Raw genomic sequence first — 27,091 nt, 5'->3', positions numbered from 1 at the left:
AACTTCCACATGACAGTATGCTCAGAGAAAAGGCTGGCCCTACTCCCAGCCCTAGTGTGACCCCAGATTGATCTAAACTGATCACATTATTCTTCTTCTCATCAGTGATTGATTTAGACATGACCACAGGAAATGAGACTTAAGAGGAAATCTGTTGGGAGTCATCTGGGAAGGTGCTTCTTCACTCTTAGAAGAGACACATAGGGTAGGTTGAGGCTACTTTTTCTTTCTTGGAATCTTTTCTTTCTTGCCTGGATGTCTTACCTGCAGAGCAAGCACCAGTCTAGAACTCATGCTCTATGGAAAAAGCAGAAGGAAGAGAATGATGGAGATTCCTAACGACACCCTTGATCCTCTAAATTAGCTAGCTCTGTAACTGTTCTTTTAGACATCTTGTTATGTGAGATAAGAAATGTCTTTATAATTTAAGTTGGTTGCAGCTGGAGACATCCAAAATGCTAATGACTAAAATTACATTTGAAATGGCATCTCTCAGCTGTGCCCTTCCTGGATACAAGAAGCCTGAGATAAGAGGTCCCCAGGAAAACTCATTAAGGCCATCATAAAAGGAGGTCAAAGAGTATTTTTTATAACTCTAAAGCCAGCATTGCTTGGGACATCAGTGGCTGAACAAGCCCCATACAAAATGACAGAAGGAGATCAGACATTAGTCTTGAACATGTAATGGGGACTTGAGGCCAACAGAGCAAGAGAATCCAGCAGGAAGGTGAAAAAAGAATTTGCAGTTGGATAGTCCAACTCAGCTCCTCTGCCCACTGGGCACACAGCTAAACTGCATCATTCAGCCTCTCTGGAGTTCCAATTCAGTTGAAGAATGCAAGAAAGGGTGCATGCTATTTTCAAACCAAGCTGTAAAAATGTACCAGGTGTGCTTCTCCAAGTTCTCTTCCCCTGTCAGATGGTTAAGTAGAAATGATTTCAAGAATAACTTTAGAAGTCACTAGTAGAAGGTGGATGAATAACTTTGTAGAACCAAGGCCTCTCTCTTTCCTTGCCAACCAGGAATATCCACAAAGAACGCTAACTGTAAATAAGATATAAACTTTCATTATTTTCTTAACCACTGAGTTTTAGAGGCTTATTTGTTAATTGCTAGTATTACAGGGGTTAATTAATACAGCATATATATAGTTTTGATTAGAAGTGATATGACCACAGTGATTAAGTGGGTTAATGTCATCAAAGTTTATACACAAGGAAACTGAGAATCAGAAAATACAGTATCTCAGCCAAAACACCCAGGAAGGAAAATGTGGACTGGCTTAGAACTCAGCTATTCTGTGACTAAGCAAGGGTTCTTGCACACCCTGCAAAAATACAAGCAAATAAATCTCATTTTTGTTTCCAAGGCTTAAAAAACAATATTGACCATATATCAGCAAAGATGAATCCTGTGTGTACTAAGTAGTTTTGATTATGATGTTGTTACTAATTGGCTCCTAAATGCACTACTTTTGGCTTTATATTAAGCTTTATTTTAAATTGAATTTGCAAGAATTATCATGTGATTGATGTCCACTAACATTTTGGTGATAATGAACTCTTTGTACATTGATCTGGAATAGTGCTAACATGTTCCTTCTTCTTAGCCTATAATTTATCTTTTTAATGAATTCCTAATAGAATTTAACATTAGCTTTTCACAATATCAAAATTAAGCAGCCATGCCCTTCTTCCTTCATTTAAATAAATTTTTCAAATAAAAAAATTAATAACTTTTTTGTTATAGAAAAGCAATTTGAAAATTATCCATAGAGCCAGGATTTTCAGTGTTGAGAGAGAAGGTTACAATACAAGTAAGCAAGAAGAAGGAGCTATAGTGATCTGTGTGGCAACAGATTAGAGTTGAAGGCATCAGTATAAAGACATATTGATATTTACTTTACTATAAACTCAGATTTAGTTCAGGATAGTCATAAAATAACTACTTGTAAAGTATGCATGTATACAGAGTTCTACACACCCAGATTTTAGCTGAGAGAGATTACAAGCAAAAGGATATAATGACACCAAACACATCTAGCCCTCAGATATGTTTCTAATACTGTTCTCAAAACATCCTTGGAGATATGCTGATTATAGGAAAGGTCCTGGAAAGACACAAGATGAATACCTTGCAACACTAAAAAGTAAGTAATACTTTTTAAAAAGAGAGAAAAATACCCCAGAATAATACAGCCTGTCAAAGCAACACAGGAATCAACCAAAAGAGCTCCCAGTGGGGCTATAGTTGAAATAATTGGAGCAACAACATAGCACTGAATTATAAACCAAAGTAAAAGAAGAAATATGCAAAAGTCTATGAATTTTTATCAAAATAAATAAAAGAATGAATGAATAGAGTAGACAAATAGCCTGTGCAGAGTTCCAAATAACTGAGACTTCAGCCTCTAGAAGGAAGGGGGTGGAATCTAGCTGCCCACTTCTTCAGTGGAAACTGCTCACTGTAACTCCCCCCCCAAAGTAACAGCATGAAAGAAAGTAAAGAATCAACCTGCAATGAAGAAAGCCTGACCTAAGGAACGCTGCTTCAGGCAGGTGATCAAGTTCATAGGAACCACAGTAAGACACAAGGATAGAGTATACCCCTGAGGTGATTTGATGAAAATGGTACTTCATGTTCTTCCCCCTAAAATTTCTAATCCCAGTATAACCACGAGGGAGATACCAGATAATTCCCACTTAAGGGAAATTCTGCAAAATATCTGATTATCAGGCCTCAAAGCTGTCAAGGTAATCAAAACCTAGGGAAGTCTGAGAAACTGTCACAGCCTGAATAGGCCTAAGGAAACATCACAACTAAATATAATGTAGTATCCTGGATGGACTCCTGGAATAAATAAAGGGCACAAAGTCGGTAAGTAGTATATGCTTATAATCCCAGTGACTCTGGAGGCTGAGGCAAGAAGATTGCAAGTTCAAGGTCAGCCCCAGCACCTTAATGAGAACCTAAACAGCTTAGCAACACCCTGTCTCAAAATAAAACATTAAAAGTTCTAGGGATGTAGCTCAGGGTAAAGGACCCCTAGATTCATCCCTAGTAAAACACACACACACACACACACACACAAAGAGAGAAAAAAGAAAAAGGACATGAAATAGAAACTAATCTGAATACATTATGAACTTGATTTCATAATAATGTATCAATATTGCTTCATTAATTATAATAAATATACCATATTAATGAATGATATTAATAGGGAAAACTGGATACAGTTATAAGGGAACTTTCTGTACCACCTGCAAATTTTCTATAACTAAAACTAAAAGTGTTCTAAAACAAAAGAGTTTTTATAAATCTTTTTTATTAGATGATGGGATCATCATCTAATAATAAACAGAAACATCTTAATACAGACTTCATCTTTTTTTTCTATGTATACTTTTATTTTTCAAGATAGTTTCATACTGTATATAATTTTTCACTTAACATTTAACAAATGTATTTCCATGCATTATGATTCTAAAACATAATTTGTGTTTACCTCATAGTAGTTCATCTCAGGAACACACCATACATTATTTAGTCAATCATCTTTTGGTTTCTTTGTTCTTCCCTAATTCTATTGAATTTATTGGAGGAGGAAGCAAGGGAAATGAAAAGAGTAATAAAAGATGACATCATTCGGACATTAGTTTATTGGCAAGATGCGAGGAGTAGGCCTATCCATTGCTACCAAAGGAAACACATGGGCTGAGAAAGAAAACACCCATATACCATCCCAGCTTCACAAATAACTGAGTGTGACCTTGAAATCAATCTCTACAATGTCTAGTGTCCTTATTTATAAAATGGACTGAAAGGCACTGGATAATTTATTCAACAGTGTCCATTCCTAAAATTTCTTGTAGCATATTTTGTAAAAAGACAATTTCTTAGAAAATTTGATATAAAAGATATGGCCAAGTATGCTTAATGTAATACAGAGGCTGCAGAAAATGGATAACAGATAACACTTTGTCTGTGCTGTATACCCAAAAGTTTCTGATCATGTGGCACTACTGGAACACATTTTCTGAAATTATATGAAAATCTAACAGTTGGATACAAAGGGAACATCACATTAATGGAGAAAGACTACTGTATGAATGTTGCAAGGACACTGTGTTCATCTGAACACAAGGAGAGACCGTCTAACAATTGAGCGGGCTTCCTAGAAAAATTGCTGAGTTCTTAGATGTGGAAAATGTTGTTGCACTGGTGGATGCAGAACCGTCAAGGATATTGCAAAGCTATTCCTGCACTCAGTAACAATTCAAATTGAATGGTCACCAAGGTCACTTTCAATTTTAAAAGGCTAGAAATTTTTCTGTAATCTTATTTATGACACCATCCTTTAGACTCTTGTCCTTAAGCAGAATCTCTATTTCTGAGTTCTCTGCTGTCTCACTGATTTCTTAACTGAAGAATCAATTCCACCACAAAAAAATAAAAGGCATCGATTTAGAGGATGAGTTCTTCAGCTTGTTTGTATGCATAGATGGGTACCTTTCTAAGCATCTAATGAAAAATTGGTCCTTTTGCTCTTAAAAAAGTGCATAAAACATCTCTCCCAATTCCATCTTCTCTATGAAGTCACTCCAAAGAGAATGGAAACTTTGAAAAGCCGATCTCCAATTCACAAACTTCTGAATTTGTCCTCAAGATTTCTTCATATTTTTTTTCTACAACATAACTTGTGAATGCCCCATTAAATGAAAAATAAATAAATAAAAATAATATACACGGACACTAATGTTTGAAATTGATCTGATCTGAGGGAAAGAGTTCCTGACCTTCACACTTTAAGGTGCTCAGGGAGACATTATGGGTGTTTTTTTTTCCCCCATATGGTGAAGGAGACTCATTGTTTTCCACAGGGACTATAGTGTGTTTACCTGTTTTCTACCTAGCTCTCTTTCTTAGGCAAAACTACCTGACCTGTTTGTTTCTTGAATTCCACTCAGGAGAAAATGAATCTAAACTACATATCTTGAAACAGTTCCAATGGTAGGGAAACTTGGGCGAGGGGCTTGAAACCAACATTAAGAACTTTCTGTTCTTAAACCTCAAGAGTAGAGGAAGTGAGTGTATAAGAAACCACATTTGCCTGTAGATCTTCACTTTGAGAAAACACACACACACACACACACACACACACACACACACCCTAAAGCACAAGACACTTCTATTGGCAAATGCCTCCTCTCTAACATCCAAAGGAAGGAAGGCATCCTGAAAGCCCCGACGCAGCACAGAGGATAAAGGGGGTCTCTGGCAGCCCCCAGCTGCAGTGGACTGGTATTGAAAGAAAATCCCTTGCCTGCTTTGTGGGATGTTAAAATTGCAGCATCATCCTCTACTGCTCCTTTTCTTTGGCCAAAAGGCAGAATTCGAGGGCACAAGGAAACTGGTGGGACAAGAAGGCTGCCTTCTCAAGCCCTGGAGCTCCCTCCCTCCACGCCCCACTCCTGCTTAGATTCTAATTGCCCCTGTTCCAATGGGCCAGCAGCACCTTCACCCATTTCCTCTTCCATTCACTCCAGCGGAGAAGGAAGAGGGAAAACAAAACTCTAAAAATAACTGTCAGCATCTTAAAAAAAGAAAAGCTTAGCTGCCCCCTTTCCCCATCTACTCCCGCCCTTCTCTTCTCCCCCCCTCCCCCCCACGGGGCACATGTCTGCTTCTTACAACACCGAGGCACATGGTTCCAGTTAGGCACCGAACCCCATCAGGACAGAGAGGAAATCCACATCTGTGGGACGCTCCGCACAGAACCACCTCCAGCGAGGGAGGCCGGGGGACTGCAGCACCGAGATGAAGGGCTAGACCAAGGGAACGCGGCTCATGCGGTGAGAGGCAGAGCGGGAGGCGGCGAGGGCGCGGGGAGGCCAGGGAGGGGGTGGGCCCCGCCGCGCCCCCGCAGCGCCCGCCGCCCGCCCCCACGCGCGCTGTCGATATTTGCCCGCCTTGCTGCAACTTGCTGCAGTGTTTGAAAGAGTAGTAGGAGCGCATGGAGGTGGGGCCGGGGAAAGACCAGGAGGAGCGGTTGGGGGGTGAGCGCAGAGGGGGTGGGGAGGCGGCGGCGGTGGGAAGGGGGGTGGCCCCGAGGGGATGGGATGGGGTGGGGGAGAGCGGGATAGCCCGGCGCTTACACGTGTCACATGTGCTTTTTAAGAAGGCCGGGAGTGCCTGCGAGCTGGATCTGGTGGAGGATGCTGCGGCAGGTGCTTCGCAGAGGGCTCCAGTCGTTCTGCCACAGGCTGGGCTTGTGCGTGAGCCGGCACCCGGTCTTTTTCCTCACCGTGCCCGCAGTCCTGACCATCACCTTCGGCCTCAGCGCGCTCAACCGCTTCCAGCCCGAGGGCGACCTGGAGCGCCTCGTCGCTCCCAGCCACAGCCTGGCCAAGATCGAGCGCAGCCTGGCCAGCAGCCTTTTCCCCCTGGACCAGTCCAAAAGCCAGCTCTATTCGGACTTACACACCCCTGGGAGGTATGGTAGGGTGATCCTCCTCTCCCCACCCGGGGACAATATTTTGCTTCAGGCTGAGGGGATCCTGCAGACCCACCGAGCCGTGCTGGAAATGAAGGTGAACCACAAGGGCTATAATTATACTTTTTCCCATCTGTGTGTGTTGAGAAATCAGGATAAGAAATGCGTGCTGGATGATATTATTTCAGTGCTAGAGGATCTCAGGCAGGCTGCCGTCTCCAATAAGACAACAGCCAGGGTGCAAGTGAGGTATCCCAACACTAAATTAAAGGTATGCTCCTCCTGCATGCTTCTGCCAATTAAAGAGGCAGCACTTCATTTCTTGCCCTAAACAAGCAAAGAAAATGCAGAGGTCTCATCCTTAAGACTCAGAAGCTGATGCTTCTTTCATTTCGGGGTGGTGGTGGGGGAGATGGGTAACTGAGAGAAGAAAACAGGCAATGAATGGTACAACTAGATACTAAGAAATTCAAAGCCAAATCAAACAAATGCCAAAAAAAAAAAGAAAGAAAAAAAAGAAAAAAAGTTTCTGAGACCCTGCAATTACATCTTTGTTCGGGGTTAATAAATCAGTGAATGGAAGGGGGAGGGGGAATCCTGATCAATTGGGGGATTTCTTTTCATTATGGGGCTCAATGTATTTCTTATTACTGATTACACATCCACCTGGTGCCATATCCACCTGACATCTTCATCCTGGCTTGATTTTGACATGTATGGAGTTTGTATTTTGGTGCCCTGTGAGCATGTGTCTGAGAGCAGTGGGTTATGGATATAGTAAGGCTTCCAGGAATTGTGCTGTGTGTGTATGTGTGTGTGTGTGAATAGCAAAAGAAGCAGAAAAATTCAATATATATAAAATAGGGATGTACACCTAACTGATGACTTCATTTACCTAGTCCTGCTTTATTCCTTTCCCATAAAATAAATTCATACCAAAGCATGGTTATTATAACAGCCCTATAACAAATGGAAAGGAAAAATTCTATAATCAGCAAAAATTACAAAAAATCATTATTTCAGCATTAAATATACGGTGTTCTTTGGACTCTCAATTCAAATTTTATTGCTCACATGAGGTTTCTAAACTCATTCTACATTGTCAGGACTGAGTTGCTGCAGGCAATGAGGCATGCAGTCTCCAGGTGACTGAAGTTTCAGGGACAAATGTGACTTCTAGAGGAGTCACTGCACCATTCATGTGCTTGACCCTGAAGACTCAGAAGATGCACAATCAAGAACTCCCAAGACAGGTGTTCCCCAAGAGGAAAGAATGTGCTTTCTGCTAATGTGTATGAGGATGTGTGCATGCTTCCATGGAGAAAATGGAATAGGAAGGCCCCCCAGCTTCAGTAAATGAACAGCCTAACATAGAAAATCATTAATATACTTATTAATTTGTTTAATATAGTTAGCTTGTGTGTACAGTTAAAAATAACTTTCTCAGGATTGTTGAGTGAAAAATATCCTCCTTTTCCTGAATAAAGGAGGGCTTAGTTAGGGATTCCTCAGGAAACCTCATAACTTGCCTCCTTTTAACATGGCATCTTGTTTGAATGGATCCAGAGGATGAGAAGAATCTCAGTTTTACAAAGCTGAGCAGTCCCTTGAGGTTTAGTGAAACTGGGCAGATGATTCATTTGCTTTAAATCTAAGTAGAGGGTTTGCCTACTTCATACTTATTGATGGGAGCATGTTGGGTATGTGTGGTTGGGCAGCATGCTTTTCCTTTCCTGAATCCTTTGCCATAACCATTATTGCTTGCTAAAGAAAAGATGTGGTGGAGAGGTAATTTTCCCAGCCTATTTTAACTGAGTTCTTTCTTATGCCAGTCATCTGGAGTAAAGAAAAATTTGCAACTGTGTCATTTAAATTTCAATTTGTCTTTCCTATTGAGTCAATTTTGTAGTTTATTAATATGTGGTATTAGTAGGGTCTCAATCACCTCTATTAAGCAGTGAGAAAAGGTGAAAAGACTGTGACCAATCGGCAACTATGGATATTTTGTTTATCTGGCAATATCATTTTGACATTTACAATACAAAACCCTTGGGGGTAGTTATTTTACTTATCTAGTGATCATTGGTTGTGCTCATATGGTTTATTATGTGCTCTTCAAAGCACCTGAGACAAACTTAGGGCAAGAAAAGCAAACTTCTTACCTTTGGGGGTTTAAAAGTAGTAGATGCCAGCATCCTCACCCAGAGTTACCTGTTAGTGGGGACTCTACAATCATTGGGTACACCACTGAGCTGACATGATACTAGACCCATAATATGTGTTCCATGTAAACTTTTTGACTGATTGTTTGCTTAATATACATATGGATAGTAGTCAGTGGATAATCATAAAGAAATGGAATAATTGATTACAAAGGCTAATGTAGTAATAGTATAATTATTTTATTAACCATAAAATGAACAGAAGAATTACAGAAGGACTAAAAGTCCTTATTATATTGTATTCTAATATCAGTGTTTCCTCAAAGGTGTTGGTTTGACTCTGTATGCATGTCATCAGTGGGAGTCCTTAAGCTGTATTTGGGTCAATGAGCCCTTTGAGATCTTCTGAGAGCAATGGGCTCTCTCAAGACCAGACAATCTCACACATGCTCATGCAGTATAAAAAAAAAATTATAAGTATCATGAGTGACTAGAATTCTACCAAAGGCACTTCAAGGGCTCCCAGGATCAGAACTCACTAGCACAGAGTGAAATGAGAGGCCTTTTGGTTTTATAAGTGTTATTTGGAAATTAATTATGTGTGGCAGTGGTTGTCAAAGTGTGTCTCTGTGATGCTGATGCATGCTAAAGTCGAATAACTACACCTATAGGGGATGCAAGATAATATTTTATATGTACATTTTCTAGCTTTCTAATTCATTTACTTTCTCTACCATCCATGGGTTACTGCTCTTCCCTACTCTGTTTAATATGGAAAATTTTAGTGCTGAAAAATTCTGTTGGTGGGCAAGGATCAGGAGTTGAGGGAAATTGTAGAATAAATATCGGTGTCCTGGATAATGTAAGAACTGAAAATCATTTGATATGATAGAAGCAGTAGGTCAGTGCTGGAAGATAGTCTGAAGATGTGTAAGCACTGATTGACAGAAAGAAGTAGTCAGAAATCTGAGTTATGACAATCAGTTCATCTTCTAAGTACTGTTAAGACATACACTTAGTCCTGAGCAGAGAAAGGTTTAGAACTTCTGATAAACATGATTATATTGACAAGGTGATCCAGCTAAGCAGGGACACAGAAAGTTGTCTTCTATGGAAATCAAATAGTGACTTAGATTGGAAAAAAAAAAAAAAGCAGTTGGCATAGAATGCCATAGAAGAAACGAAGCACACTCAAGTTTTCCAAAGCTATATAAAAAGTATGCCAAAATCTGAAATCAGTTCACCTAATAATAGTATTCTACAAACTGCTCTTCATTATAATCTTTATGTTAAATCTTTGATGAAGCCTAAGGGCCATGTCTTATATTGCTTTTGTACCATCACTTCTCCCAATCCAACCTCTTGCATGTCTATGTAGATAGTGTCCATGACAAACACTCATTACCTAGTTTATTGGTTAATTTGTGCCTATATTCTGCAATATCACAAAACTATGACTGCTTTTGAACCTCTGTGACGTGCTTTTATTTTAAAGATTTCTGTACAGTGATTTTATAACCTCAATAACACACACACACACACACACACACACACACACACACACACACACAAATGCAATATGGCCAGGTTAAATTTTTAAGTAAAATGCTTAATATAGTGTTGAAACTAGCTTCTAATATTTAAAGTGGGATAGGATATTAATGTGGAACAGGTCCTCAAGATTGGTAAACAAGGACTGTTCTAGCACCAAGAAATGTTTTATCATTCAAACAACTCAGGTGACTGTGGGTAATATTACCCTGATTTTTAGGTAGGCATCATAACCTTACTTGTCAACCTAGTTAGTTCCATGAATGTAGCATTCTCATATGTCCCCAGTTCTTTATACTGAAAGGCATAAGTAAAAATGAAACAGACAATGTGGTCCTTGGAAATGGGTTTTTAGCTAGTCTAGATTCCAACCTCCTGGCAGACACAGAAAAAAGAATGCAGCAGATTTGACTTCCTTGAAGTCACACTTCCTATTAAATTCCACCAGTAGACACATTCCACTAGTAGATACACCTCTGAACAGATTTTTAAGGGAAGTCACTGTGTACATCAGTGTACCATGTCTGAGAATAGGAACAAAAATAGAGTCCCTGCTTCTTAATAGAAGATGTTGTTTTTTTGGGTAAATTTTGGGTGCATCCTCAGTGCTTGGAAGATATTGCAGTGAACTGTTTGTTTCTAATTTCAATAGAAAGGCAATTGGCCAACATGAAAAAATCAGGACCTGCATTATTTTTAAAGACTTCCAAGGAAAGCTACTTTATAAATTTTTTTTCCTTAATTCATTCTAAAACCCTATGAGATATAGATATTAGGACCTTCTCTGATATTTTGATTTAAGCTTATCTTTCTGATTCTACCTCTTCATAGGGGAAAACATGTAACCTTATTAAATATTCAATTTGTATTCTAAGTGGTGTTTTATATATGGTATTTCATCTAATACTTAGAATTGTGAGTCAAGGGGAATATTTGAATTCTTGTTTTATAGGTAAAGAACAAGAAGGTTAAATGATTAACATGAGGTCCCCATACCAGTACATATTGGAGGTGGGATTTAAATTCAGTTCTATCTGATACCAAGACTTATATTCTTAACAACACATTATTAGATCCTGTCACTTCCTGCACTAATCTACGTAATTAAAACCCTTTGTACTAAGAAAGAAGTTGGGCCATACTTGCAAAGCCATTTCAAATCCATGTTAAAAGACCACTATTGATCTTCCACCCACTTCCCTTGCTCACTCAGAGTGACAGGCTCCTAGGAAGATGTCATGGCATGAAGCATCTAGTTGGGACAAATTCTTACCATCTGACGAATGTGGGACCTGCCAAAAGAGTACAGCAAATACCTCATTGGCATATGATCTCACCTTTAATATAATTTCCCATCAACTCAGAACAAACTAGGGTAAGGCTTTAGGATCAGCTGAAAGTTTTAAAGTTGTGATGTGGCCCAAGGTTTTGAGCCAGAAACTTTTGTGCCAAATAAGCTTGGTCATTTCTGGCTTAAATTTGCTTCAAGGGGGGAATAAAAGATGGCATAGTGCAATGCACTTTAAATTGAGCAATATTCAGGAGCCTACTTCTTTAAAAACTGGTTTTGTGACATTAGACAGATCTCATCACCAATTGAAGTATCAGCTTCTTCATCTTTTAAAACAACAGAGCCAGTTTAGGAAACTGCAGGGATTCTTGCCAACCAGTAAACTTCTTATGTAACATTCCACCCTGTAGTAGATCGCTATGATCATAGTGGATTGAGCATATATTCTAGAATATTTCTCCTCTGGAGTAAAGTAGATATGCTTGATTAGATTTGAAGGATGCTGTTAAAAAAACATTAGTCATAGTGTTCTAACTAAATTACCACACATATATTTTCTGTCCACTGTACCAGGATTTGTTTGTTTATTGAACTTTCCTGAGCTCCAAAAGTGAGCTAAAACTTCCTTGGCATTGGGGCCTGTCTCCTGCTCCTTGGCTTTAGGAAAGACCTATTTTAACCCAAATTAGATAATTTCCATAGGTGGTAATGTGTTTTTCCATTTTGGGTATTCAAGGATTAAGTAAGGGTTTAAAAAAAAAAAACTCAAAGGAACAGAAATGATTTTCTGAATTCTTCTTTCCATTTCTTTACTTTCAGCTAGTCTAATCATGGTTTTCTCAGTGGTTCAGGACCACTAAGGGCTTGGCATGGAGATGGGAAGTAAAAGTCAAAGAAACACTTATGTGATAGAAATGTATGAATGGTCTAAGTTATCTCCCTACCCCCTAAAAATAACACTTATTTTCCTATCCCTGATACCTTAACCAATAATTTATTGCAACAGTTTTCAATGTTTTTTACTTTAAAAACCAACATAATTGAAATCATCTTTATGTAATGCTATTCAAAATATATTGTGTTTAGAGAGTTTTTCATTTTAATCTATTGGCTTTTATACCACAATTGGACCACATTGCTTTTAATTCAGTTTTAGTGTTGATCAACATATTCTTAGGTCTACTTCAGATATGTCCAGACATTTCTGTAAATATTCAACTTAAATATCTTTAAAGAAGAAATATGAAAATCCCAAGCATCTAGATTGACCCAAGATAGCTCTAGATTGGAGAGCAGGCTGATTTCTCCCCTAACTTTGTCAAACAAATCACTCAGGCCCCTACCCCAGGATGGAAACACAGGAATGACTCATTTTTCTGAATTGTTCTGCCAGTGGGCTTGGTTGATAAGGTTGCATTCATAAGGGCCCTGGCACACAGAATCAGTTAAGCAATGCTTATGACCTAACTTAAAAGCATGCCAAATTGTATTGTAATCCACAAAATTAATTTCATTTTTGTTTTCTAAGACCTTCCTCCTTAAAATATTGTGGATAGGCCAACAGCATCAGCATCACCGGGAAACTTATTAGAAATTAAAACTTCCCAGGTATCACCTCAGACCTACTGACTGGAAATTACACTTTTTAAAACAGGTGATATATATATATAATAGAATTTGAGAAGCTATGAGACCCAAGTTTGACCTCTGTACTACTAATTCATGACTTGAGTTTAAAGTCACATGTGTTGTTTCAGATCAAAAGTAGCATAAGGACATAAGGTAAAAGAGCCTCTCACCAATGAGGTATGTGATGGAAACATAAGGAAACGTGTGCTGAATTATCAAGGGGCCATTCCAAATTGAAGAGCCCTCATCCCTATCATCTACAATTGGGTCTGCTACCTACTTAAGTTTAAAGCTCACTATTGTCATTCAATATTTTCTGAAAATGTTGAAATTAAATCTAACCATCTCTTTAAGAAAAAAAATAGTTGCATTTTTCTCAAGCTCTTTTGCATTTGTTTCACAATAATAGCAACATTAAGCCCTAGTTAGCCTAATTATGTTAATATGATATGAGAGCACAAGGTATAGGAACCATACATAGGAGCAAGAATATTTGGGAGAAAATTAAACACAAAATTATAGTAGAGGGTACTTTCAAAGTGACATTATAATCCCTGCTTTTTTTCAGACAAGATTATTATGGTAGAGTTGTTCATTGAAATCAAGGCTCATTCTCTATCATTCTGACAAATTCAGGATCCCTGAAAGGTTTCTGATGAGCAGCACTCAAAAATGAATGGACCCTGGTTAGGTACAGGATATGTATTGGAGCAGTCAGTGTTTCCTTTCTGGAGCTACCTTCCTAATGTGGAGAGGTCTTACCTTGGGTCTTCTAACTTGTCCCCTGCTGTCTCAACAATTACAGGCAGAGTGCAGTTGGTCCTCGATATCTGTCGGTTCTGCAATCATGGTTTCAAACAACTGTGAATGGAAAATATTAGAGAAAAAAAATGCATCTGTGCTACACATTACAGACCTTTTTTTTTTTATTATTCCCTGAACAGAACAACAACTATTTACATGTCATTTACGTTTCATTGAACATTATAAGTACTCTAGAGATGATTTAAAGTATACTGTAAGATGTACATGCAAAGGCCATGCTATTTTATGTGAAGGACTTGAACATTCCTGGAGTTTGATATTGGCAGATACCAAGGGAAGACTGTATAGGCTCTGGGTTCTACAAGGCCAGGAACAAGTTTAAAGGGTTCTCATTGCTGCAAGGGGTTCTAAAACAATTCCTGGTGTTCATGGAAGATGCTGGTTTGACTGGATGTTTATGGTTCATCCTCAAAATTGCCTCCTTTCTAATGATCAAGTCTATTCATGAGTTGGAGAAAGACAGTATATAGTTCTGATTGTCAATGCAGGTCATTCTAATGAGGGTAAGATACACATCATATCATGTAAGTAGGACTCCAGACATTTACGTATGGATTCATAAAGGTAGATACTAGGTCTGCTTTGTGTCAAGCACTCTGTTAACCACTACAGATTCAGTGAGAAATAAAACATATGTGGTTACTGTCCCCTGAGGGCTTGAGACGAATTTAAAAAAAGAGAAAAGTTACACATAAAATTCATAATCATAGATTACCATGAATGAAAAATACATGGTAGTATGAGGATAGGTGCTGAGTCTTATAGTATTGAAAACTATTTTTTCTGAGGAAATGACTGAGTGAGCTGTACTCTGAAGGTAAGAGGAAGTGAACCTAAAGGGTGGGTTAGATGGTGAGGACAAAAGTTTGGTGGGGAGATGTTGGAAAGGGAAGGTACTGAGGTATGAGATTGATTGAATTATTTTATGTGTGTGTAGGAATATGGCATACTGAATCCCACTATTATGTATATTTATAGGGCACCAATTAAAAAAAGGAGTTTGATGGGGAGAATGTGGTACCTTAGAAGTGCTGACATCAAGCCACTATTGATGCAAGTTAAAGATTGATGATGATGATGATGAAGGTGGTAAAGGTCATGTTAAGAATTTCACAGGAATCAGGAGTCAGTGTTTATGACATAATTTAAACCAGGGTTTATGGACCAAGTTGGTCTAGGTTTACATCTTTACTCTTACTAACTGTATGAATTTTGGCATGTTGTTTAACGTCTTTGTAACTGAGTTTCCTCATAAGAACTCATACTACTTAATTTTGAATGTATTAAATTAATTCATGAAACCTGAAGCAGTGCCTCTCAAATTCTTGTCCCACCTGGAGCTTCTGTTAAAAGTGCATATTCTGTTTCAGTAAGGAGTCTGAAGTAGGTTGCATTTCTAGCAAGCTCTTAATGGAACTTGTGTTTCTGTTCCAAGATCCACACCCCAAGTAGGAAGGGTATAAGACCCTCAGAACAGCACTTGGTTCATTGTACATTCTTAAGCATTTAGTGGTTAATGCTTGAACACTGACTTTCTACCTTTATCCAGAAGACTTATGGAATTGACTAATTGACATTTTTGTGACTTCATTATCAGAGGAAAATGCCTTTTTATGTTAGCCCTCAAAGCTGCAAAATCTGTCTACCTGGTAGAATAGTGCTCACTGTTTCCTGAGCCAGAGCAGTGTGATGGATCTGGATCCCTCTGCCTTTTGCACTGCAAAGCTGGAGCCTCCTGCAGGATCTTCATTCTGAATGTGACAACTCTTTGCTAATAACAGCTTTTGTGTTACTGTGACCAAAGGACCTGACAAGAAAAGCTTAATGGAGGAAAAGTTTATTTTGGCTCACAGTTTCAGAGGTTCAGTCCACGGTTGGCTGACTCCATAGCTCTTGGCCTGAGGTGAGGCGGAACCCTGTGGAGGAAGGGCATGATGACAGAGGAAAGCAGTTCAGGACATGGCAAGCAAGAATAGAAAGCTCCACTCATCAGTGACAAAATATAAAATATATACCCTTAAAGTATGCCCCTAGTAACCTATCTCTTCTAGCCACACCCTACTTGCTTACAGTTACCACCCAGTTAATCCATATATCAGTGGATTAATCCACTGTTAGGTTAAACCTCTCATAATCTAATAATTTCACCTTGAAAAATTTTTGCATTGTCTCACACATGAGCTTTTTGGGGACACTTCATATCTAAATGATAAAGTTTCTCAATTTTACTGGTTTACTTTCCTTTCCATTCTCATATGTATGATTTTTTCCCCGTAAAAAAGTCTTTTGATGATGATTATGATTCCGACCATAACCACTGAGAATTTTCCTTGGCTAAGCCCCCAAATTCACTTGCAGTTTCAGACCATGTACATTATATGCTGCAAAATAAAACAAAACAAACACCCATCCCGAACTTCCTGTTTTCTTATCTATAGTCATGCTGTTTCTTTTGCCTAGAATATCTTTCACACTGTCTAGATCACACACATTTCTTAAAAGCTGAGACCCCAAAGTGACTTTTTCCATTGAGCTTCTTTAAGTGCTTCAGAAGTGGAAGTCACTCTCATGCACTCTAGGTAGTTCTCTTAATCTCAAGCTAAATGGTGTTATGGATTGGTATCAAGTCTCTGCTAAAATATAACTGAATGTGCCAAATGAACTAATAGGAAAGGTAGTCTTCTGTGCATAAGAAGGGGAGGATCTAACCAACAAGAGGAAGTCTGTGGAGGAAGCCCTTGGAGAAAGTTGTGAAGGAAAAGGGCAAAAACCCATTCCAGTCAGTCTAAAAGTCCTGTGTCTGTGTCTAAGCTCTCATGAGAGACGGCTATTGAAAGTCATTGAAAGCTATTTCTATGAGTGGTCCTAAGATACATGAGACACACACACAAGACAGCTTTGGATTCAAGAAACAAAGTGCCACCAGAAGAGTGAGGGAAACTTGCCCATCTGTATACAGCATCTACAGGGCTTCAGCTCAGGAGAGGCTGCAGAGAATGTAACATGATTTGGGCACCCTGTAGAGTTGTCAGATTTAGCAAATAAAAATAGACCAAGGACACCAAGTTACATTGGAATTTCAGATAAAGATATATATTTTTAGTGTAATGTAATAAATATTACAATCTTTCCTTATCTGAAATTCAGATTTAACTAGGTGTTCTATTTTGATCTGGCAATCTGAACTCTGTAGAAATTCACAGAATCACATCCATAGACTTTAGCACAGACTTCAGGGTATCATGGGATCACTAGTACTCATTCTAATTTATGGTAGGGGTCACCAGCCAGGAGACTAGAGAGGAAGAACAGGAAAAATCTATTTGTAGACAAGTAAAAATATTCATTCATTCTAAAAACTCTAAGAAATGCACAGGCAAAAGTTTGCAGGGGCCACAGTCTTAGTCAAGTGTGGAAGTGAGCAACTAAAAATTACTCTTAATATGACCTCATTTGTATACTCTGGCCTTAAGGAACCCCAGTTACATTTATAGTTTTTAATAGTTCTAAGAGACTTAACTGGATAAGTTTTCCATTTAGCCTGAATGCTTTTGTTTTATATTTTAACAGATGAAACTATTTAAGAGCAAATTTTGATTAATGTAAATAGAAAATGGGTGCATCTGAGTGAGAATTTATTGGTTGGAAATGCTAGCAAACCATAAAGCTGAACCCCTAGACAAGAGAATTTACCCATTTCATGTATGTAACATTTCATTGAAAACAAAGATGATGCATGCTGTTAACATCTAATAAGTATATGTTTGCTTTAGAACTTGTCTTACTTTCCTTCGAGATTAAGAAGCTCTTAAGAATAGATATATCTTGTTTGCATTTGTACCTTTCTCCTCATAATTTAAAAACAGTATTTTACATGTAAGGAAGCCCTCAGTAATATATATATATATATATATTATATAATTAATATATATATATATATTTTTTTTTGGGGGGGGGGAAGGGGATTCTCATTGAGTGTTGATTTGGGTTACCTAGATCTGTTTGAATATCTCTGACAATACTTTATCACTAAGAATAGAAAACAATGGTTACCATCCTCGAGGTCCATAGGCAACTCTCACATAGTACCCATTTTTCATGGGAAAAGCCTAGCTTGCCATTTCCCTCTTCCCAGGAGTTGGCTCTTCCTGTACAATTCCATGTTGGAGATAATCTCCATAGGATGGAGGCCTGAGTAGGTGAGTCAGAACATGCATAACAGGGCATGAGGACAGGAGCAGTAGGGCACTACTGAATGTCCCTAGACACAGATAACTTGCTTGAGTTCCCCAAGGAATGAGAAAAGCCCAGTGTCTGAACTAGTTTAATGACCTCCTTTCATAGATAGTGCATACTTCCCTAAGGGAATAGCACATAAAGCTGATAATAGCAGGTTGGCACTTAGGTTCATTACATGTTTTTGACCATTTTTTACCTTGGGGATTGTTTTTAAGGAATTAGGTTATTTCTAGTTTGCAAAACCTAAGATATTTTTCATTAACTAATCACATCAGAGTTTCTCTTCCTACAAGTTTTATATTATTAGAATTAACTTGTCATAAAACGTTTATTATACAGTGATATAATATTTGTCATCTCCTTGTGATAGAAAAATATTTTGGTAATTTGTAACTCAAGTGATGCTACCTCCTCACTCTCCATCTCTCCTTCAGCTAAGTAGGCTACCGACTGGATGGTGATTGAGCTATAAGCATCATTGGCAATCTGCTCCACAGAGCCTAAAGCAACAACTGTTTCTATTGAGGTGGGTCCTGTTTCTTCATGGATTAAGATAGGGGAGCCAGTTATAGACTATGAATGCCTTTTAATTTTTTTTAAATTATGATTAAAAGGATAGTAAATAGGAAACAGACAGTTTTTCCTTTTCCTTTGTCTGATTTCAGATGTTTTACTTAACATCTTTATCCCTCTGCTTTTATGTGTTAAAAAAAATGCTTTTGTTAATTCCCACTCTGCAGAGTTTCAAAAACTCTTGCACTTGGTAATTTCCCAACAAATTGTACCCTATTTTATTAGTAATACCCCAAATCATGACAAAACCATAGAAAGAATAGGAAAAAAAAGTGAAGAATCATTTGCCACCCCCCTCACCAATTGCATAAAACAATTTTCAAGTCCTTGCCTGTAAAATACACAGTGGTCATGATAGGGTTCGTGTCCCTTTTGAACCTATTTATTTTCACTGTTTCATAAGTATGGTCATAATTATCATTTTACTGGTGTAACAAAATGTTCAGCAAGGTAGCTGTGACATGATTTATATAACATGCATTCTGGGGCAGTGTTTGGGGAGTTATTTTCACAATCCTTACCAGGCATAAGGAAGAGAGCAAAACTTTCTGGCATGACAATTGAAAATGTAGGAAAAGAGCCCTTTCTTATGTGATTTAGAATTTTGCTTTCATAAGTACATCCATTTGTGAAAGTAAAATATAAATACAGGTCAACAAGTTCTAGGGGAGCAGGTGTCCCAAGAAAAATCTTGGAAAGAAATAAGGAGAACCTGAGTTATTTATAAACCAATGCAAAATGTTATAAATTGCTTTGTTAAAGACCACATCCAAGGTTTCACTTCTAAGATTACCCTGTGGTTTATCATATTAAGAAATAATTTGGGGCTAGGGATGTGGCTCAAGTGGTAGCGTGCTCTCCTAACATGCGTGAGGCACTGGGTTTGATTCTCAACACCACATAAAAATAAAAATATTGTGTCCACCTAAAACTAAAAAATAAATATTAAAAAAGAAGTAATTTTTACTGTTTTCCACTTGGTATAGATCAATGATTCTTCAAAGAAACACTATAGAAACTTTTTAATTACATGATACCCAGGGCCTCTTCCCAGACCAATTAAATCAGATCCTTAGGGAAATGACCAGGGCACTGGTATTTCCCAGCTCTTTGAATTCCAGTAAGTAACCAGATTGAGAAATACTGAAGGACCTTAGACCAGAAAAAGACACCACCCTTCCCCTATCCTACCCAGTTCTTGTGTAGATAAGATGAAAAGATAAAGAAAAGAGTTTCATCAAGACTCATGCTGCTTCTCCTGAAACTCAGCCTCATGTCCAGTCTGATCTCGGGTCCCAAAAGAGAGAACAAATACCCTGACACTAACTACCACTGTACTATTTTCCCTCTAGGTGAGCTACTTCTGTAGGAGCTCTAGCTAAATGAAGCAACTTTATCCTCTTTCGTGCTTCCCTAATCTCTAATAGACTGCTCAGAAATATGATATCTAACTCAATTTTCTGTGTTATTGCTCATCATTGGGAATATGTATCCTTTGACACTTTAAAAGACATCCTCACTTAATACATTTATGCAAGGAGATTAATAAAAAGAAAACTATAGGCACATGGTAAATGCATTTTTTATTATGGTGACGGAGCCAAATGTAATATTAGGACTTGAAATAGACTTTCAACTTTTATTAAATTGTTATTAGCTTCCTGGTTTCCATCAAGATAACCTAAATCCCTACCCATCCTGAGATAGCCAGTATTTGGCCACCTTCATATTAGTTCATTAATACTATCTACTGTTAGCTTATGCTTTTGATAAGCATGTAGTAGGAGATAAAAAAATGTATCAAATGAATGAAAGATCAGATAAATTAACTCTTTGGCTTTTTAACTGTCATAAGAAATGTATGATATGAAAGAATTATAAAATGTTTCCAGTTTTAGGTTAACCAAGACTTACTTGAAAGTCTTCAGTCAAATTACATATCTTTTGTCTCTTCACCTGTGAAAGTAGCAATATAATTATTTTCTAGATGTATCTTCTGATTTTAGCAAGCTTGAAATCTTTAACTCATTCATAAATAGATCCTGGCTGCCCTGGATTTTAGTGTGGCAAGTCAACCTGTACTAAAACAGTATTAACACAATGTTTAATTAAAGAAAAAGTATGTTCATTAAAGTGTAATGAATATTTAAAGTAGTTTCAACTACATAGGAGCCATAGCAATCTAGGTGCCCTTCTTGGGTCACTAGAAGGCTTTTCCATTAGCTACACAGTAGGTTTACAAATCATATACTCTTTCTCTTGTTATTTTTAAATGGCAATTATAAATCACTTGATACACAGGGTGAAAGGATGTTTTCCCAGTCAATAAGAGCAATGTGGTGTGCACCATGGCCACTGGTAACTGTTATACATTACAGTAGGAAAGCCGAACATATGGCATCTCACTATCACCTTTTACTTTAAATACTTTATCTGGCAAGCAGGTAAACACATTTTACAAAGTTGAATCCCTATGCATATTCACATAAAATAAGAATATGAAATATGCAGTTATCCCATATAAAATAAATAATTCATCTTATATTTACTGCTCTTAAAATGTGAAATAATTGTGACTATTATAAAGGAGTTAAGCATAACAGCAACATATTTTGTGCATATAGTTTCACATGCCTTCTTCTTCGAGAGAGATTTTTGGAAACTTATCTTACCAACACACTTTAGAAAGTTTTGTTATATATAAAATTTCTTAGTAGACTACTCACTATTTAACATCTCTCTAAGAGAAAATTATTCCTCATATATATTTAAAACAAATGATTTCTGTTTGTTCTTCTTCCAGTAAAGAAGGAGAACCCTTGAGAGCTTGTTTGGAGGATATTTGGGGTAAAAATGGGAGTTCATAACCCAATTGATTCTAATCTATGAAATATGATTTGTCATGAGCTTTGTAATGTTGTGAACATCCAATAAAAAAGAAAAAAAATAATAATAATAAAAAAAAAGAAGGAGAACCCTCTTCAAGCCTATCTTTTTTGAATCATCTTCTATTTATGGCCTTAGAATTTGTGATTATATTCTCTTAGCCTTCTCCTCTCTATTGAGAACTTCTTCTTAACCTTTTTGCTTTTAGCATCAAAAACATTGAACTTCTGCATTTGAAATACTGATATGTCTCCTGTCTTAAGTGCATATGTGTTCTTTTTTAAAAAATTTTTGTAGTTATAGATGGACAGCATGCCTTTAGTTTATTTGTTCCATTTTTATGTGGTGCTAAGGATCACTCAGTGCCTCACACATGTTAGGCAAGTGCTCTGCCACTGAGCTATAGCCCCAGCCCTGATGTGTTCTTTATAAAGTTATCCTGTATCTTCCCTGCTCTAAATTTTCTTCTCCTTATTTTTGCCTTATTTCAATGAATAGCTTTTATCAATAGAAATGTATTCCATGCTTACATTTTTTCAGACTCTGTTAGGCACCAGGGCTACCAATTACAGAGATAAATCAGAAAATTTCTTTTTCCCAAATCTACAATCTAGTGCGGAATAATGACAAGTAAATAGGAAGCAGCATGGAAACTTGAATTGTAGAGGTTTGTCCAAAATGATCCAGAACTGAATAATCCAGAGCCGGTACTTCATCAGACTCAGTTTCAAGAGCTCTATAATAAAGTATTTTTTTTAAAAAGATATTACTGGTAAGAAAAATCTTTCAGAGATGCTTATTTCAATTGGTAACAAATGTTTTCAAAATGTATTCATTAAAATTGGGGTCAGTGGAAAGCTGCTCTCTGTAAGCAGGGAAATATTTTGCTATGATCAGTTACTCTGAAGGTTATGAAGTCAGCATAAAATCCCAATAATGCTATAGACTTAAAATTGAATACAAAGCAGGAAATTTTTATGGGTATGGACCAAGAAATAGCAAAATGAAAAAACATGAGGGTTATTAATCATCTTCAGAGCCTGGCTAGAAGATTGTTGAAGAGTGGAACTTTCCATGACCCCAAAATCATCCACCTTCAGGTCTTTCATCCATAGTGTACAGTAACTGTTAAAGTAAGTGTGGGATTACTTAATCAGTAAAACTAATGCATTTACACAAGTACAGGACATCATTTAGAAATCATGAAGCATCTACAGTGAAGACCTCAAAACTGTGGAGCAACATAGCATAGGTATTAAGCATTTTTAATAAGGACAAAGAATAAGAAGCTAAATTCTACTTTTGTTTAGATTAATAACTGATTTAATAATCATCTGCGATGTAGTGCCCACCTTACTGGTAAATTAGCATTTTTATTCTCATAAAACAAATGAGTCATTTTTATATCTTTGACAAAAGGTCACATTAAATATTTCTGGAACAGAATGGGTAAAAATAGTCAACAAAATCTCACATTTTACTAATTGAAAAGTTGTTTGATGTATCTTCCTGAGAATTAATATTTATCTATCAATTATATGATTCCAAGTGTCTGTGTTGAGCAACAGACAATGGAAATTAAATTTGCATTTTATAAGGATTTTTTGTGCTAGAAAAGTGAAGTATTAAGTGATTTTCAACGAATTAAATCATCACAGGTAGAAAAATATAGATATTGTTAACTGACCATCCTATAACTATATGTTTATTTTATTTTACATATCTCAGTGATGATTTCAATTCCCTGGATTCTTCCTTTTATATTTATTTGCTTTCTCTAATGCAGACATAGTAACATTGCAGGTTAGGAAGTCTCTTTCTTCAAATATTTTGAAGGTATAGATAGATTGAATCCTGTCTGATCATTTGGAGCAGACCCTGACCTAGACAACATTCAGGAACTCATTGGATTGTCACAAACAGCCCAGTGAGAACACTATAGTATCCTAATTTTTAAGAGTGAGAAAACTGAGCAGCAGATAGTTAAATAACCTAAAAGTCCAACTGAACAGGTTGGAGCCAGTATTTTTATTTTAGCACCTATGTTTATCATTACTAAACCATGGGCAAGCCATATAGGTCTCTCAATTTTTAGTTTCATTGCACATAATATTTCTAAAGTTATTCCTAATGATTTTCATGGGAAACTCAAGATTAAAAGTAGAAAAGGATTCACTGGATCATCAAACTCATCCTCCTGCAGAACTAATAAAAGTATATTCCCTACAGAATTTTTTCCAGAAGCAATTTAGTCAGTTTTATTAAGTTCAATTTATGTGCACCTCAATTAATTGATCGAATTTCTGCCACTTTTCTTGGAATACTCCTTCAAAACCCTAATAAACTTGACTAATAACATGACACATCTCTATTATAAAACTATTTCTCTTTATTATGATATTCTTTTGTTCCTTTTTCTATTAACAATATAGAATGACCTTAAATAATTCTTCTTATTGTAATAATTCATGCTGATACTTACTTTTTATGAAGTCCAGAAATCAAAGTCCTTTCCTTGGCTTTGTAGAATAGGAACTGTTGTAAACAAGGATATTTTTGATGCAGCTTTTCAGGTATATCCTTCTGCCATAAATATGGACTGTTGGAAACTAGCAACCAAAATCCTTCTAATTTTATTTAACAACTGCTACTCTGGGGGTAACCAGAATATCTTCAAATAAGATACTGGTAAATAAACATTTACAGAGTTCTTACGGTGTGCAAAATAATAATGGATTGTGTGTTTCCAAAGCAGAATATGATAGTGTTCCAACCAGAAAGTAATTTACAACTTAATTGGCATGTCACATATATACAGTGAGTCTACAAGGCAATAAATGTCCCAAGAGGGACGCAGACACTACTCTTATCACTACTGCTATAGATAGGAATTTAGAGAAATAATGGATTACCTTTATCATTCCCTAAGACTTTTAGGGTGAAGTGAGATTTGATCTAGTTTCCAAAACAATGGTTGGAATCAGTGTGGATAAATTCAGGGAGAACACTTTGGACAAAAGAAGAACCAGTGTTCAGAGATTTTCACTTGGGTGGTAAATCATTTTATCCTCAATGAACAAATGAGACAATAATCCTGTTTCCTTGAACTGGGGCAGGTAGGCCAACGAGAGTCATAGAAATCTCTCTTGAAACAGTTTATTAGAAGATCATCAAGTATACCATTATCTAAGTGAATTCAAGAACATTTTAAATTCTTTAGGCTTGGGTTTCTTAACCTTGGCATTGTTGGTATCGGGGGTTAGATAATTAGTTGTTATAAGGGCTGTCCTGTATATTGTGAGATGTTTAGCAACATCTTTTGCCTCTGTGCAGTAGATGCTAGTGCATTCCTCCCTTTCCCCAGTTGCAGAAAGCAAAAACAAACTCATCTCCAGACATTTCCAAATGTCCCTGGGGTACAAAAGTGCCCCATTGAGAACCACTGTTCCCATCCTATGAACATTAAAGGAATTGGTTCTTTTGGATTTCTCTCCTGTAACACATACCATCAGGAAAATTATCTTTGTACCCAACCTAAATCCTACATATGGCATGCTGTCAGTTCTCTTCAGTGGTCTCAAGAGTGTGCATCTTCCACGTTGGGAGGATTTAGTCCACTTGGCAGGATGCTGGACACTAATCTCTCTAGAATTTCTAGGATGCCCAGTGAAAACCACAAAAAAATGCTCACTAATATTTCTTATTGATGAAGGAAAACTCTAGGCTTGTTCGCTTGTCAAAATTGTCGTCCTGTTTAGATTAGAAACCTATTTCAATTGTAAATCCTGTTGGTGGGGGAAGCTCAGCATTTAGGAGATAGCACAGCTGGTACTTCCTGGATGTTAAATAATTCATCTTCCTTAGTTTGGAGAGTCAGAAACAGCGAGCTGCAATGCTAAATCCTCAAGGTAATATTGCAAAGCCTAGTCACTGGCGCTAAGGAGGTAAAGTCATACTAAATCACAGAGGCTATCCTCCACAGCTTCGGCAGAAGCCATAAAGAGAATATAATTTGCTAACCTGATTTTCCACCATTTGGTAACACGGGGAAGATAGGTTACTCTGGGAGAATCTTTTGAAACTCAGCTAAGAAAATTTGGCCTTTATATGTATTGTATATATTGTCATACCTGTGTCACTTGTGCATACAGTTCAATTTTTAAGTGAAATGTTTTGACCTTCCTAAAAAATATTTTTCTCCGAAACCAGAAGGTAATCATGGAAATGGGGAACCATCTGTTCAATTGCAGTTTATAGAAAATAGATGACATATGATCAACTGTTTGATGATAAATATTTCTCATTAGACTTTTGATTGTCACACTTAGCTATTTACTGAATAATCCATTTTAATCCAAATTGTCCTACTACTTGTTCTAAGCTTATCTTGGATTTTTGGGTTACTCTGAAGCTGCGTTAAATCCTACAGTTTTCTGTAGTAGTTCCTTATCACTTTTTAGGTAACCAGTAATCTTAGAACTTCTATTTCTATACTTAAAAAGTGGTAACACTCTTATCAGAATGCCTATTTTATATCTTAATAAGAAACCTCCTTCACATATTGCAGGGTCCGTGTGTGTGCTACTACATATGTATGCTCCTGTCTTAGTCACTTCAGGCTGTTATAACAACAACAACAACAACAACAACAACAAATGATAAACAGAGTGACTTAAACCACACCAATTATTTCTTACAGTTCTAGAAGTTGGTGAGTCCAAGTCAAGACACAGACAAATTCAGTGTCTAATGAGACTTACTTCCCGGTTTATAGACTGCTGTCTTGTTTCTGTGTCTTCACATGGTGAGAGAACTCTTCTGAGTCTCTTCTGAGGGCACTAATCTTATTCATGAGGGCTCCACTCTCATGACCTAATCACTTCACAAAATCCTAACCTCCAAACACTATCACATGGGGTTTGGGATCTCAACATACTACTTTTAGGAGGACACAAATATTTTGACCATTATATTTCAGTGTAAGCAAATCTCATTGATTATGAGGCTCTATGACTGTAAATGAAACCCTTATAATCTGATCTATGCTATTTGAGTGGTTGAATCCATGTGATATAAACAACTAAAACAATTTTTTTCCCATTGGTCAGGCTCTGTACATTTTTATTTAGCTCTACTGAGTGTAAATGTAGGAGGTAAAGTATAGAAGTCTGCATGCAGCCCTTACTGTTATAAAGGCAATGCAAGCTTCTAAATGACAATTTAGTCTTTTTCCAGGGGGATTTTCTCATGGTATATCTAGAGACAAAAATTGAATTTCCCAATGGAAAACTGATCAGGTGTTGTCTGTAATAGCTCTATTCTTTTGAGAAAAACAAAACTGAAAAACACTATAATCATTAGAACAAGAAGGAAGGAAAGGGAGGAAAAGTTCTAGAAAACAAAATCTCAATTTCAGTTCATTTATTAAACTCTTACTT

General features: G+C 37.1%; 1 protein-coding gene across 2 annotated transcripts in view; it reads left to right on the top strand.

Moving 5' to 3' along the window:
- Positions 1-6,168: 6,168 nt before the first annotated feature.
- The window catches only part of PTCHD4 (patched domain containing 4), a gene marked incomplete at both ends in the record, with an annotated part of 192,499 nt that continues 171,576 nt past the window's right edge, over positions 6,169-27,091 (top strand). Inside the window, one exon of one of the 2 annotated variants that reach the window (XM_081296193.1) lies at positions 6,169-6,594. In XM_081296193.1, the coding sequence (XP_081152319.1) occupies positions 6,169-6,594 (426 nt within the window). Of the gene's footprint in view, positions 6,769-27,091 lie in introns of both variants that reach the window. The other variant, XM_081296192.1, reaches the window with a different exon arrangement.

Source organism: Spermophilus citellus, assembly GCF_964194105.1.
Source record: "Spermophilus citellus genome assembly, chromosome: 5".
NCBI classification, from domain to species: domain Eukaryota; kingdom Metazoa; phylum Chordata; class Mammalia; order Rodentia; family Sciuridae; genus Spermophilus; species Spermophilus citellus.
The sequence above is the reverse complement of the archived record's forward strand: the minus strand, read 5'-3'. Positions and strand labels throughout refer to the sequence as shown.